The sequence below is a fragment of the Pelophylax lessonae genome, assembly GCF_965119305.1.
Source record: "Pelophylax lessonae genome assembly, chromosome: 8".
NCBI lineage: Eukaryota > Metazoa > Chordata > Amphibia > Anura > Ranidae > Pelophylax > Pelophylax lessonae.
Window position 1 is genome coordinate 250,392,681 of NC_138775.1, and position 14,964 is coordinate 250,407,644.

The 14,964-nt window shown below is 43.4% G+C and overlaps 1 protein-coding gene across 1 annotated transcript in view; it reads right to left on the reverse strand.

Annotated features, from left to right (window-relative positions):
• Positions 1 to 11,307: 11,307 nt before the first annotated feature.
• Positions 11,308 to 14,964, reverse strand: part of LOC309561366 (cytochrome P450 4B1-like) — a 52,589-nt gene continuing 48,932 nt past the window's right edge. The window contains exon 12 of the mRNA XM_082265246.1: positions 11,308 to 11,676. Within this exon, the coding sequence (XP_082121372.1) occupies positions 11,469 to 11,676 (208 nt within the window). The 3' untranslated portion in view covers positions 11,308 to 11,468. The remainder of the gene's footprint in view (positions 11,677 to 14,964) is intronic.

Here is a 14,964-nt window from a genome sequence, read left to right on the forward strand (position 1 = left end):
CATCAAAGCAAATAAAATCCTATGGATAAAATCACCCAGGTGACTTATGCTTGATAAAAGACTGGCTTGGTGTGCTGTGGACAGTTACTGAGCCCCAGATTATCCTCTGCTGCCATCTAGTGGTTAGCACTTTAACAACTTCTAAATATCTATTTTTAATGTTATCAAACATTAGAAAATGATCAGCAGGACACAAATAAAGATTAGCCATTAGCGGGAGATCTCAGAAATTTGGTGCAATTGCTATGTTTTCTGGAAAAAAATAAAAAATAAAATACAAGATAGAGTACAACTCCTTAATACATACACATTTCCCCATGTGTTATCCCTTTAAAAACATTGCAAGTATTGAAAAACATGTGTTGGTCTGCCAGCAACCTGGTATGTGCCAAGCTTTTTTTTTTTTTTTTTAATTCAGATTTTATTCTTGAATTTTTTATAACAAATAAACAACAACTAAAAACAACCATTAAAAACAAACATTCAAATCGCTGTTTCAGTATCAGCATCAGTACATTTGATACATCATCATCTAGTTTTCCCAAGACATTCACAGATATGTAAAAAATATACAGAAATACCCTAGAGCAGAATTATAAGAAAACTTTTCTTTTCTTTGACATGCCCTCCTACTTTACTAAAAATATACCCAATCTTTATTATGAATTGTGATGCATCTATCAATTTTTTCCATATCCTTTCAAACTTCTGAAAAGTGATGCTTTTCAAATATTACATATTTATCCATTTCCCAAATCCATTCCCCAAGGATAGGAGGGTTGGGTGAATGTGCGCCCATCATGTCTCTATGCTCAACCCGAGCCTTATGCCTCTTACACACGCAACGATTATCGGCCGACCGATCGTCCGACTTTTGTCCAGAGTGGTGTTGTGTTGGTTGGAATGTGCCTAGACTGCGCACAATTTTTCTTGGCCAACAAAATTCTACTTCAGAAGTGATGTCATGTGATGGCTTACTTTCCGTGTGTTTTTTCTTCTCTGAGTATGCCCAGTCTTGCTCATCAGATTTTTGTCTGCCGAAATCTGTACTGACTGACGGAAAATCGGCCGTTGTGTTGACGGCCAACAAAAATTTTATAGCCTGCACACAAGATTTTTTTCGGCCGAAAAGTCGGAGTCGGTTGTCGGAAGCATCATACTAACAAGCCAAAAATCGGCCGATCGGACGTTGGCCGAAAATTCCTGGCCAATAATCGATGCGTGTGTACGAGGCATAAGAGTACAAGAGATAATTGGTAACTATGCAGCGTTTAGGTAATGAGGGTGGTTATGCATCAATGACTATACTTTTTAGAGGCAGGGAGGCTGAAAAATTCATACGGACTTCTAACTGCAAAAAAAGGCTCAAATCATAAGGTGAGCATTAAAATGTGCCCGATAGAAATCACCGATTCTGATATTTGTATATACTATCCATAGCTCAGTTGTGGAAGTTCAACATAGTACACATATATGAAGGTTTTCAAACAGCATCAAAATCCATAATGATAGAAAGTGTTTATAGCGCTTTGGATATAACGATAAACTGTTCCCAAAAATGCATATATTGCAGGGATATGCCTGCTATGGACCTTGCCGCTGTGTCAATTTATGGATCTTCAGGGGCGGAACTACAAGGATCGCAACAGTCGCACTTGCGACCAGCCCCTGGTGTTCTGTTGCTGCTGAGGGACCCCAGCGGGTTTGCTAGTCACAGAGCCCTGGGCTGAGAGCCTCTCTCTCATATAGCTCAGAGCCAGCATTGACAGTTCCCCCTTCTCCCTCGTACAGATGGGAGAGGAGACAGCCGATTTGCTCCTTCCCCCCCCCCCCTTCCCCCCCCCGCTTTTCTCCTCCCTGTGTGCACCACGGCAGTGTGAGCTCATTAGCTTCATGAAGTGCACACAGGAGGAGAGAGGCGGGAGGAGAAGGATGTCTCCTCTCCCATCCGAGGGAGGAGGGGAACTGTAAATGCCGGCTCTTAGCTTTTTGAGAGAGACACTCAACTCAGAGCCCTGCTGAGGGGGCAGGCGGCATTGATGAGCACTGATAGCTGGCACTGATAGGCAGGGTGGATAGGAGGCACCAATGGGTACTGATAGCTGGGATTGATGCCTCATTTGTCTAAAAAGACCACGAAATCCAACTCCTGATTAAAGCCCCCTGGAAGCAATGTACCCAAGTCAAATATCCACTTTTTTTTAAACTTCTTGGAGGACCCTATCAAAGTCACCCATTCCATTTGGCAGTTTTAAAGCACTAATGCCTTTCACACGCAGGCCATGCACTCTTCCTCCTTGTGCCTCTCTGAAGTGTCTCACCACTGGGTGAGTGAAGGGCAGGGCTGGGTTTCTTCCTGCTGGCCTCTCTCCTCTCACTTTCCTGCTGTGCCACTGGAGCAGCTGAGAGCTCAATCCCCCCACTCGTCTCTCTACTGCTGGCTGTGTGCAGGCAGCTGTGTGGGTGAGCACTCTTCCCATCACCTTCCCTCCTGGATGCGCCTTTCACAATGGATCATGGGAAATTTAGTCTGTGGGAAGCACTGCACCATGGAGATGGATAGGCTGAAGAACTAAAATGATCACAACTCCCTGCCAAAAGGAGGAGAGCACAGGGTTTTTTCCTGTGGAGATCTGAGCATACAGTGTGGGGAAACCAGTGTGTGAACCTGTTGCTGTGTAGGTCTACACAGGGAACAGAGCTTGGTATCCTTGCTGTGTTCTTAGAGCCAGAGGACAGAGCCTGTAAGGACCAGAGCAAGAGAACTGAGCTACAGAGAGTCACTGTGTCTTGGGACCAAAGCTGGGGAGACCCATTGCTGTGTGTGCCTACATTAGGGAGGACCTGATCACTGAGGACCTGATCATGAGCACTGAGACTTCTGAGACAGCGGACTGCCAAATGATCTAGATCAGATCTGTTGTGGGCCAGAAGTGGTGAGCAGAAGTTCATTACCTTAATCCCTTTCCGCACAAAGTGAATGCCAATAGAGACTGCCCCCTTACTTAGCAGCGCACCAACGATCTATTGTCTTAAAGAGACAGCTTCATGTGCACCACCATACAGAAGGGTCCCAACGATACCTGGCTAATATTGACTTAGGTGCTAGTTATTTTGCAGCCATTCCCAGGGGTACCCCTCCCAGGAAAGTGTAAACCCACCCACTCTTATGGGTGTATGCATAGGGTGCACTTGGGGAGCATTTCTTTGACTAGCTATTGCCTAGAGTTGCAGTGAAGCTTTTTTTTGTGCCATTCATGCTTTCATGGTGGATTCTGTTCTTACCAATGGTGTGTATACTAGTTTAATGAGGTTTAGCCTTATTGTGGTGTAAGCCAAAGGTACGGCTAATATTCCAGTCAGTTGGTGTAAATCATTCGAACATATTCTTCAGCTCATATTGGTATGGGTATTGTGTTTATTCTACTTTACTGCAGTTTACTTACTTTATGTATCATTGATTGCCTGTGGCCAATTGTCTGTGAACTATTATAGAGTGGTAGCATACTAACGCTTAAGTTACACAGGCCAGAGCAGCCTTCAACTTATAACCAGGTGTGTCAGTGAGGACCAAGCAGCTGAAAGAGTCATGGCAGAGAACAGAGGATCCATTGCACAATGTGGCTCCTGTGGAGGTATTGCTACAAAAATATATTCAATAATTGATGTATTATTGATTGCAGAGCTGCATTAATTTGTGTATTTTATATCTGCCTGGAATTTAGCTTTTTTTTTTTTTCATTTATTAACCACATAAGGACCGCTCACGTTGCTGCAGCAAGGTAGCAGCCCTGGGTCTAGCAACATAGACCTACGTCGCTGGACTCCTCCCTGTCTCGGCGGTGCACATGCGCCGCTGGAGGCTCAAATCAGGCCAGAGGAGGAAAGACGGCGATCACTGTCTCTTTTCCCCGATCGTTGGGGAAACAGTGAGAAAATCCGCCCGCTTGTGTAAACAAAGCAGGCGGATCTTCTCTGTGACAGACAGGGACAGTTCACAGGATTCAGCATAGCTGAACCTGCGATCTCTGTCTGTGTCACACAACCCCCTCCCCCCACACACGTCAGTAAGCATGAGGCACACATTTAACCACTTGATCACCAACAGTGTTAACCCCTTCCCTGCCAGTGTCATTTTTACAGTAACAGTGCATATTTTTAGTACTGATTACTGTAGTAATGACACTGGTCCCCCTAAAAAGGTAAAAAATGTCAGTTAGGGGTCCGATCTGTCCGCCGCAATGTCGCAGTCCCGCAAAAAAAACCGCAGATCACCGCCATTACTAGTAAAAAAATAAATAAATAAAAATGACAAATCTTTCCCGTAGTTAGTAAACGCGATAACTTTTGCGCAAACCAATCAAAATACGCTTATTGCGATTTTTTTTACCAAAAATATGTAGCAGAAAACAAATTGGCCTAAAATGTTAAAAAATTTTGATTTGTAAATTTTTGGGGGGGAATGTTATATATCAGAATGTGAAAAATAATGTTTTTTTTTCTTTTTCAAAATTTAAAAATCGCACAGGTGATCAAATACCACCAAAAGAAAGCTCTATTTGTGGGGGGAAAAAAAAGGACGTCAATTTAATTTGGGTACAGCTTCGCATGACTGCGCAATTGTCCGTTAAAGTAAAGCAGTGCCGAATCGCAAAATATGGCCTGGTCAGGAAGGGGGTAAAATCTTCCAGTCTTAAAGTGGTTAAAAATGCGCTCATTGAGAATTTTTTTGTCAAAGACATGTAGCTAAATACATTTTGGCCTAAATATATGACAAAAATTGAATATATAACTGTCAAAGTAGAAAAGTATAGCTGAAGCTGAAACTTTTTTTTAGTTCTAGATAAAGTGGTGAGGGGGTTTAAACCCCAGTCAGGTTTTTACTGCCAGGAGAAATTAGGTTCTTATGGGCGCTGGGTATATGTATCAACGAGAGAGAGAGAGAGAATAAATGAGTAGTTATGTGAGAGTGGAGTGCTCACATTCCTTTGGTTCATCTTAGGTCTTAATAGCAGTCTGTTCCACCACTAAGGAGATTCACCCATTCTATTTGTTCGTGTGACCACCAGTGTTGCCAACCGCCCGTGTTTTTACGGGCAGCCCGTAAATTAGCCAAATTATCCAAATCCTGCTAATTTGGCCATAATTCTCTCATGGGTGGCCCTGTTAGCACTTTCCACCCAAGAAGCCACAGGCAGAATGTTTTTTTTAAATCATAATTCATTCTATACATAAGATAAAAAATCTTCTGTCCAGCGATGTGCATGCGTGCCTTGCCCGTCTGGGACTCTCCTTCCTGATTGGCTGAGACACAGCAGTGGCGGCATTGGCTTCCGCTGCTGTCAAAGTCAGTTAGCCAATCAGGAGAGAGAGGGGGTGGGCTGCACTGCAGCTCCGTGTCTGAATGGACACATGTAGCTGCGGCTCGGCTCGAGTGCCCCCATGCCCCCATAGCAAGCTGCTTGCTGTGGGGGCTCTCGACATGAGGGAGGGTCCAGGAGCACCAAAGAGGGACCCGAGAAGAAGAGGATCCAGGCTGTTCTGTGCAAAATGACTTCACAGAGCAGAAAGCATAACACTAAGACTTTAGTATCACTTTAATCCTTTAATTCATTCTGTGTGTAGCGCTACCCCCATAGGGGCTGCTGGTAATAGCTGGTTCTTCCCAAATAGTACAGGGGATGCCCACTACCGCAAATGCCAGTCCATATACTCCGGCTCAATAACTTAACTCAGGGGGACGTGTTTTTGATGTTTATGGCTTAAAGGACTTTGAGCAGGAAAGGGGTTTGGACATGGGATACTCCAAAAAAAGATCAGCAATAGTAATGAGGGGACAATCTTCTTCCTAATTTCCCCTTCTATCTCTCTAGAGGTATTTGGGGGCTTCAAGTAGTCTAACAGCTGTAGACCATAATGCAAATCTCATTGGCATCTGGCCACCTTGTGCTACCGCACAACTATTGGCACCCAATGTGATTTACAGAATGCTGCACAAATGACAGGAGACACTTTCCTCTAGGCCAGCCTTTCTCAACCTTTTCAACACAGAGGAACCCTTGAAATAAATTTCTGGTCTCGGGGAACCCATGCTAAAAATTAACAATCTACAACTCATGACACATTAGTGTGACAGTCAGTGGGAAGAATGCCCCTTACTCTTGTCATCATTGGAAAGAATTACTCCCTTAAAGATAGCTAAAAGGAATAATGGTGCCATTGGAAACTTATTTGAGGCAAAAATTGCTCATTGCTCAAAGGAACTCCTAGCAACCTCAAGAGGAACCCTAGGGTTCCACGGAACACTGGTTGAGAAACCCTGCTCTAGGCTCAAACGCAAAGATCCTGCTGAGACCAGGAGAACAACCAGTCCTCTAAAACCCTGCCTCAGTTCGAAGCTACCTCTGTCACTTACATCCCAATAACAGGCAGTCACCAGGAACAAATACAGGGTCATTTCTCACAAGTCCCAGGGCGTCTGTACACCTTCCAGCTTCCTCTAGACTCGGTCCAATTAGGGAGACAATCCTTCTCCTTACTTCTCAAGCTTCTCAGGAGATCAATCTAGGTCCTCAGCCCTAACAAGGCTTACTACTCAGTCCAAGGGCTGCCTTAGGGCTGAAGCTTCTGAGGCCCTGAAACACTCCTGGGGAGAAGGCACAATCCTACCAAGGCTTCAAACTATGTATTACCTCCCAGCCACCTTTTTATCATTGATCTCCAGGGATAGGCCATGATAAATATTCAAACCAGTTATTTGAATCTCCCTCCCTATGTTCTAGAAGTTTCTTCCACAGGCAGGGGGAAGCAATCAAACTCTCAGCCTGTGAAACCCTGAACAGGCTTGAACAAACCATCACTTAACTTCAGAAGGAGTTAAAAACTAAAATTGCATTGCATCCCATGCTAGGAGGGTACTATATGTTTACATGACAGGAAGTACGGTGAAATCTCCCAGTGGGATGAAGAAAATCCCTTAGGAGTTTTAACCATTCCCTACTCCATCCAAATTGGAAATAAATCTTGTGGCTTCAACCACCTCCCACCGGCCACATAGAAAGTTGAAGGCGGGTGGGATCCCCTCTCGTTCTGGGACAATGTCATATGATGTCGCCCCAGTGTCACAGCTCTCATTCACTTGTGGGGGCGTGACCCTGATCTCAGTAAGCAGCCGACGACGCGGCTCTTTATCCATGTGATCGGCTGTGTCTCCATGTAAACAAGGAAGTGCCATTTTTCGGCTCTCCTTCTGCTTCACACTGACAGAGTGTGCGGAGAGGAGAGCCGATCAGTGGCATCCCCTCACAGGGTAGACCTGTACAGATAATCAGGGCAATGATCATCAGTGCAGCCCCAGCAGTGCCCATCAGTGACACCAATCAGTGCCCATCATTGATGCCAGCCAGTGTTGCCTTTCAGTGCCCATCAGTGTCTGCTCATCAGTGCCGCACATACAGTTGTGTTCAAAATTATTCAACCCCCACTGAAATTGATTGTTTTGGCCAGTTTGACATTGATTTTGATCATTCAGTCATCCTGCTTACAATTAAATCAAAGAGGCACGTGTAGGTCAGACAAATATAACATAACATTTATAATGAAATAACCACAAATGTCTTTTCTGTGCTCACATCATTATCAGTTTTATTCAACCCCCAAGTGACATTCAATCTTAGTACTTAGTACAACATCCTTTTACAGTTATAACAGCTTTTAAACGTGAAGCATAGCTTGACACAAGTGTCTTGCAGCGATCTACGGGTATCTTCGCCCATTCGTCATGGGCAAAAGCCTCCAGTTCAGTCACATTCTTAGGCTTGTGCACTGCAACTGCTTTCTTTAAGTCCCACCAGAGGTTCTCAATCGGATTTAAGTCTGTTGACTGTGATGGCCACTCCAAAATGTTCCAGCCTTTAATCTGCAACCATGCTCTAGTGGACTTGGAGGTATGCTTGGGATCATTGTCCTGTTGAAAGGTCCATCCTCTCCCAAGCCTCAGGTTTGTGACGAACTGCATCACATTGTCATCCAATGTCTCCTGGTACTGAAGAGAATTCATGGTACCTTGCACACGCTGAAGCTTCCCTGTACCTGCAGAAGCAAAACAGCCCCAAAGCATGATTGACCCCCGCCATGCTTCACAGTAGGCAAGGTGTTCTTTTCTTAATAGGCTTTGTTCTTCCTCCTCCAAACATAGCGTTGATCCATGGGCCCAAACAGTTCTAATTTTGTTTCATCAGTCCACAGAACACTATCCCCATTTGTCCACATGACTTTTGGCATACTGCGGTCAACTCTTCTTATTCTTTGGAGACAGCAAGGGGGTGCGCCTGGGTGTTCTGGCATGGAGGCATTCATTACGCAGTGTGCGCCGTATTGTCTGAGCAGAAACTTCAGTACCCACATCTGACAAATCTTTTCTCAGTTCCTCAGCAGTCACACGGGGACTTTTCTCCACTCTACGCTTCAGGTAGCGCACAGCAGTCGAAGTCAGCATCTTCTTTCTGCCACAACCAGGTAGCGTTTCAACAGTGCCCTTTGCCTTGAATTTGCGAATGATGCTTCCTATGGTGTCTCTTGGTATGTTTAACATCTTTGCAATCTTCTTATAGCCATTGCCCTTCCTGTGAAGAGTAATCACCTCTTCTCTTGTCTTCCTGGACCATTCTCTTGACTTCACCATGTTTGTAACCACACCAGTAAATGTCTAGAAGGAGCTGAGTATCACAGTCATTTTAAAGCTGCCTCATTGATGCTTATTAGGCTTTATTGCTGCTCCCTGACATCCACAGGTGTTTTCAATACCTGATTGAAAACACTTCAATGAACCTCTGTTCTTCAGAGTGGTAGTCTTTAAGGGGTTGAATAATTGTGTCAATGAATAATTCACAAAAGAAACATTTACTACTGTATTACAAAACCAATTGATGTCATTTTAGTTGCATATGGTTCTCTAAGAAGTCCTTGTAGGATTTCATTCTGAAAACAATTACAAATGTACACTAAATTCCCTAAAACCCTTTACAGCATTGGGGGTTGAATAATTTTGAACACAACTGTAAGTGCTCATCACTGCTGCATATCAGTGCTCATGACTGCTGCCCATCAGTGTCGCTCATCAGTTCCATCCATGCCACCTATCATTGCCCATAAGTGCCGTCTATCAGTGCTCCTGAGTGTCGCCTATCAGTGCTGCATATCACTGCCACCTATCAGTGCCCATTAGTGCGGCATATTAGTGCCTCCTCATCAGTGCCACCAAATAAGTGTCCTTCAGTGCCGCCTCAGCAGTCCCCATCAATGCAGCCTCATCAGCGCACATAAATGAAGGAGAAAAATTACTTATTTACAAAATGTACTTACAGAAACTTAGAAAAACTTTTTTCAAAGTTTTCAATCCTTTTTCTTTTTTTTAGCAAAACATAAAACATAAATTGGCCTAGGCAGGAAGGGGGTAAAAATGCCCTGTATTGAAGCAGGTAAATACACTTTATCAAAAATATTTAAATCTGTAACACTGTATAAATAAAGTATATGGACATTGATAAGATTACTTTTATTAACTGGAGGTTCTTCCAAAAGTAAATGACAGATATTATTCTTTGTCATTTTAACATCCTTTGTCTGTACTGACCAGAACAGCTACAGTATCTAACAAAAGTGAGTACACCCCTCACATTTTTGTAAATATTTTATTATATCTTTTCAGGTGACAACACTGAAAAAAGACACTTTGCTACAATGTAAAGTTGTGAGTGTACAGCTTGTATAACAGTGTAAATTTGCCATTTCCTCAAAATATCTCAACACACAGTCAATAATGTCTAAACCGCTGGCAACAAAAGTGAGTACACCCCTAAAAGAAAATGTCAACATTGAGCTAAATTAGCCATTTTCTCTTGCCGGTGTCATGTGACTCGTTAGTGTTACAAGGTCTCAGGTGTGTAAATTTGGTGTTATCGCTCTCACTCATATTGGTCACTGGAAGTTCAACATGGCACCTCATGGCAAAGAACTCTGAGAATCTGAAAAAAAGAATTGTTGCTCTATATAAAAATGGCCTAGGCTATTAGAAGATTGTCAAGACCCTGAAACTGAGCTGCAGCATGGTACCAAAAACTGTACAGCGGTTTAACAGGACAGGTTCCACTCAGAACAGGCCTCGCAATGGTCGACCAAAGAAGTTGAGTGCACGTGCTCCGCATCATATCCAGAGGTTGTCTTTGGGAAATAGACGTATGAGTGCTGCCAGCATTGCTGCAGAGGTTGAAGGGGTGGGAGGTCAGCCTGCCAGTGCTCAGACCATACGCCGCACACTGCATCAAATTGGTCTGCATGGCTGTCATCCAAGAAAGATGATGCACAAGAAAGCCCACAAATATTTTGCTGAAGACAAGCAGACTAAGGACATGAATTACTGGAACCGTGTCTGGTGGTCTAATGAGATCAAGATAAACTTATTTGGTTCAGATAGTGTCAAGCGTATGTGGTAGCAACCAGGTGAGGAGTACAAAGACAAGTGTGTCTTGCCTACAGTCAAGCATGGTGGTGGGAGTGTCATGGTCTGGGGCTGCATGAGTGCTGCCATCACTGGGGAGCTACAGTTCATTGAGGGAACCATGAATGCCAACATGTACTGGGACATACTGAAGCAGAGCATGATCCCAACCCCTCGGAGACTGGGCCACAGGGCAGAATTCCAACATGATAACAACCCCAAACACACCTCCAAGATGACCACTGCCTTGCTAAAGAAGCTGAGGGTAAAGGTGATGGACTGGCCAAGCAGGTCTCCAGACCTAAACCCTATTGAGCATATGTGGAGCATCCTCAAACGGAAGGTGGAGGAGCGCAAAGTCTCTTCCATTCCTTCATGACGACATAACAGAGCTGGTGGATGTTAGAGGACTCCCGTGGCAACCTGTGAAGCTCTGGTGAACTCCATGCCCCAGAGGGTTAAGGCAGTGCTGGAAAATAATGGTGGCTACACAAAATATTGACACTTTGGGCCCAATTTGGACAATTCAGTTAGGGGTGTACTCACTTTTGTTGCCAGTGGTTTAGACATTAATGGCTGTGTATTAAGTTATTTTGATTTTGAGGAAACAGAAAATGTACACTGTTATACAAGCTGTACACTCACTACTTTACATTGTAGCAAAGTGTCATTTCTTCACTGTTGTCGCATTAAAAGATATAATAAAAATATTTATAAAAATGTGAGGGGTGTACTCACTTTTGTGAAATACTGTATATTCTGGTTTTACCATCACTAGACTGGGTTATAAATATAATTGTCAACTGGTTAGAAAATGGCTTCAGTACCAAACTTCCTACTAGAATCACATTTGATTAGCAAAGTAAAAAGCCATATCAAATTACAAAAATGAACGTCATGGAGAATAGTGTAGATTGCAAGCACTTAGGTTTATCAGTCTCAGCTTTGCAGGCAATCCTCAATCGTCAACCTATCTGCTACCATCTGCTAATGGATTGTCAACGCAGTTCTTTTCAATCTTCTTCAGATATACATGAATCCCATTTAAAGAACGAATAACTATTTGAGAGATTTTAACTGGCTCATTTTCTGGATCTGGAAGAAGCTGAAACCTCTGTAATGTCAAAGCCAAGGCTACTTTCATTTCATTCATTGCAAAGCTTTGTCCAATGCAATTCCTAAAAAAGAAAAAAATATATATTTGCAGTTTAATTTCCATAACTAAATGGCCAGCTTAATATTTACTTAACATCTGCTGATTACATTCCAGGTGCATCAATACAAAGTCTCAGTTTTTAAGTATTTTTTTTAAATATTTTTACATTTGTATTTATTTTATTTAAATTTAATATTTTTGTATATTTTTTGTATTTTAAGATATGCAAAGTCTTACCGTTTGTTTTCTTTAGAAGCACCACAGCCTAAGCAGAAAAGTCTGTTCCCTGCCAGCATGATGTAGAGAATGACCCTTGCTCCCTGTATGGAAGTAATGGTCTCACTGCAGAGGTCCAACTTGTCCCCTGTTAAGAGCTACATGTCTTCTAAAGGAAGTGTGAGCTTTCCTGAATGTCGAGATCGAACTATGATTTCAGCAGAGTTGGACACCCATCAAAAAGACAGAAAGTGGATGTGAATCTTCCCAATAGGGACTGAGACAGCAAAAGAATCTCACAATGCCAAAATTTCCCTATTCAATCCATTGTTCTATCGGCACTGCATGCTGTCATCTGTCAGTTGTAAACCGAGAAGAGCAGATGACTTCAGAAGAGGTAAAACGAATGGTAAAACATGGAAAACACGTGAACAGCCTTTGCAAACCTATGAATTAGAGGTCTGATGCCAACAGCTTGTGGGTGCATTTGGCAGACTTGGAATGCAAGGTTTTGTGAGTATAAAAACAGCCAGGCTTGGGGGGGTCTTGAAGTGAAAGTCAAAAGGTACAGTGAAGCCAAAGCGATGCTTCTGAAAAGGGGCAGAGAACTTTCGAGTCATCTCCTTAGACTTAATCTGGTAGGAAAGCTGGTAACCTTACCCTTGGCAGTATCCTTGATGATAGCATCCTATGCTGAGATGCTGTCCCTTGAAGGCCATGCGTAGAAAGTGCAAACAATTTTCAGTCCAGCAATTTAGCCACAGAGCCCTGTGCAAGTTCACTGATAGAAGACCAATGTGAGACAATAAGTGGGAAGCTTACAGCAAGCCATAAAAGCTAACATTCAAAGCCAAAATCATTTGGTTCAGGTCAGTGGTCTCCAAACTGCAGCCTAGAGGCCAAATGTGGCCATTTGCTTGCTTTTATCCGGCCCTTGGTGCATTATTCCCTCCACTGTCAGCAACAGTGGGGTATAGTTCCTGCCACTCTATTCCTCTTATTGATACCAATCCTGGAACACTAGTCCTCTTACAGACACAACAATGGGGCACTATTACCCTCACAGACACCAACGAGGGGGCACTATTCCTCCCACTAAAACCAATGATGGGGCACTAGCCCTCCCACTGAAACCAATTATGGAGCATTATTCCTCCCACTGACACCAACGATGGGGCACTATTCCTCCCACTGACACCAACAATAGGGCACTATTCCTCCCACTGAAATCAATTAGTGGGGACTATTCCTCCTACTGATACCAACGATGGGGCACTATTCCTCCCACTGACACCAACAATAGGGCACTAGTCCTCCCACTGAAACCAATGATGGGGCACTATTCCTCCCACTGACACCAACGATGGGGCACTATTCATCCCTATTACCAAACATGGAGCACTGTTTACTCCCACTGACACCAGGACATTTTCGACTCCCACTGCCCACCTAAAGTTTGAAGAGCACTAAACTGGCCCATTGTTTAGAAAGTTTGGAGACCCCTGGTCCATGTGATCAACAATCTGTGGGTCATTGTTAGCATTGAAAACTACCGTAAGAACCTGATGCAAGGCAAAGCCTGCGAAAAAAATGTGGCCCTAGATAGAGCTTCCACTCTCAACCATACTGAGTGCCCTGTTAGGGCAAGGGACAAACCGCTTAGTGAAAAGTTCCTTATTAAAATTGTATGGCACCAACAAGTGTTTGTAGAGTACAAAAATCCTATCAAGGTGCTGTCAATGTTCATACAGCAAAAACTCAAAGAAAGGGTGCGATGTAAAGGTTTTGGAGGATATAGGTGCCCTGTAGGACTTAAGGCTAGATACAGAACTGGCAGAAGCAGCAGGTTGATCTACCAGTTTTAGGGTGTGGTGCACAGCATCAATAAGGGCCAAAAGGTCGCTTTTAATTTAGGACTAATCGCAGAAGACTGCTAAGGGGAAAGCTCATCAGTCAGTGACTTGAGTGATTCAGTATCAGACAGCTGAAGGCTCAGAAGCAGCCAAGGTGGAAGGCAGAACAGGCACTGAAACTGCAGAGGTAGGCACAGTAGTGCGTTTATGACCTCGAAGGTCAGGGTCAGAGACAAGCTGGACAATCTGTGAAATAAAGTTTTATGTATGACTGTAGTAAAAATCTTCACTAAGAGGGGAACAGGATGAGCAACATCTACTAGAGCCAGTGAGGACTCCAAGGAGGGGATCGGTTTTGACACTAATGAGCAACACTATGCATCAGCACTATCATGAAGATAGAACTCAACAATAATAGACAGTGTGCCAGGGACACTCAGAGCAGGTCAGAAACGAGTGGTAGTGAAGGTACCTCTATCTAGAATCAGACATGTTGCAGCCACAAAATTTGTATGCAAAATACAATACTCGCAGAACCTGGGTACATGGGACCTGGCAGATAACACTCAAGACCAGAGGGTCAGTTGGCCCAAGGTGACCAAGTGTAACTTTTGGTAGGCAGTCAAAACAGATCTGGGATTGAAGTTTCAAATGGTTTTATTGCAGGAGCAGCAGCAGCAGCAGCAGCAGCAGCAGCAGCAGCAAGATGCTTCTTTGACACCTATGACACTCCACCAAGAGAAATTATGTCAGCACTCCATTCCATAGCATTACCATTTTGGTGATATTACTAATGTGCTGCTCACTGTTCTCTTTGCTGGAGGTTCTGACATGAGGAAGCAAAGCACTGCTCTACCAAAATGGCAGGCTCCACAATGAAACTCTATGCAAAACAAGTCATGGTAAGTCAAAGATGGGGAAAGATAAGCTGCAGAGACACCACAGGTATTGCTGGCGGCTTGTCCTTTGCCTATGTTTTAGGACACAGCTATCAGAGTTCAGTTCCTCTTTAATTTAACATCTTGAGTTCATGAAGTCTAGTGAACATAGAATTAATTTGTTTCTCTTTGATCTAAATTTTTCGTATGCACGCAGGTTATCAATATTTATTCATCTCACATTGACTATCTTGCACTGTATTTGATACCTAATTGGTAAACGACTATGATATATGAACATGGTATTGATCTGGTCACAAAATGTGTCTCCCATTTTAGTTGTTTGTACTGTAAAATTGTTTT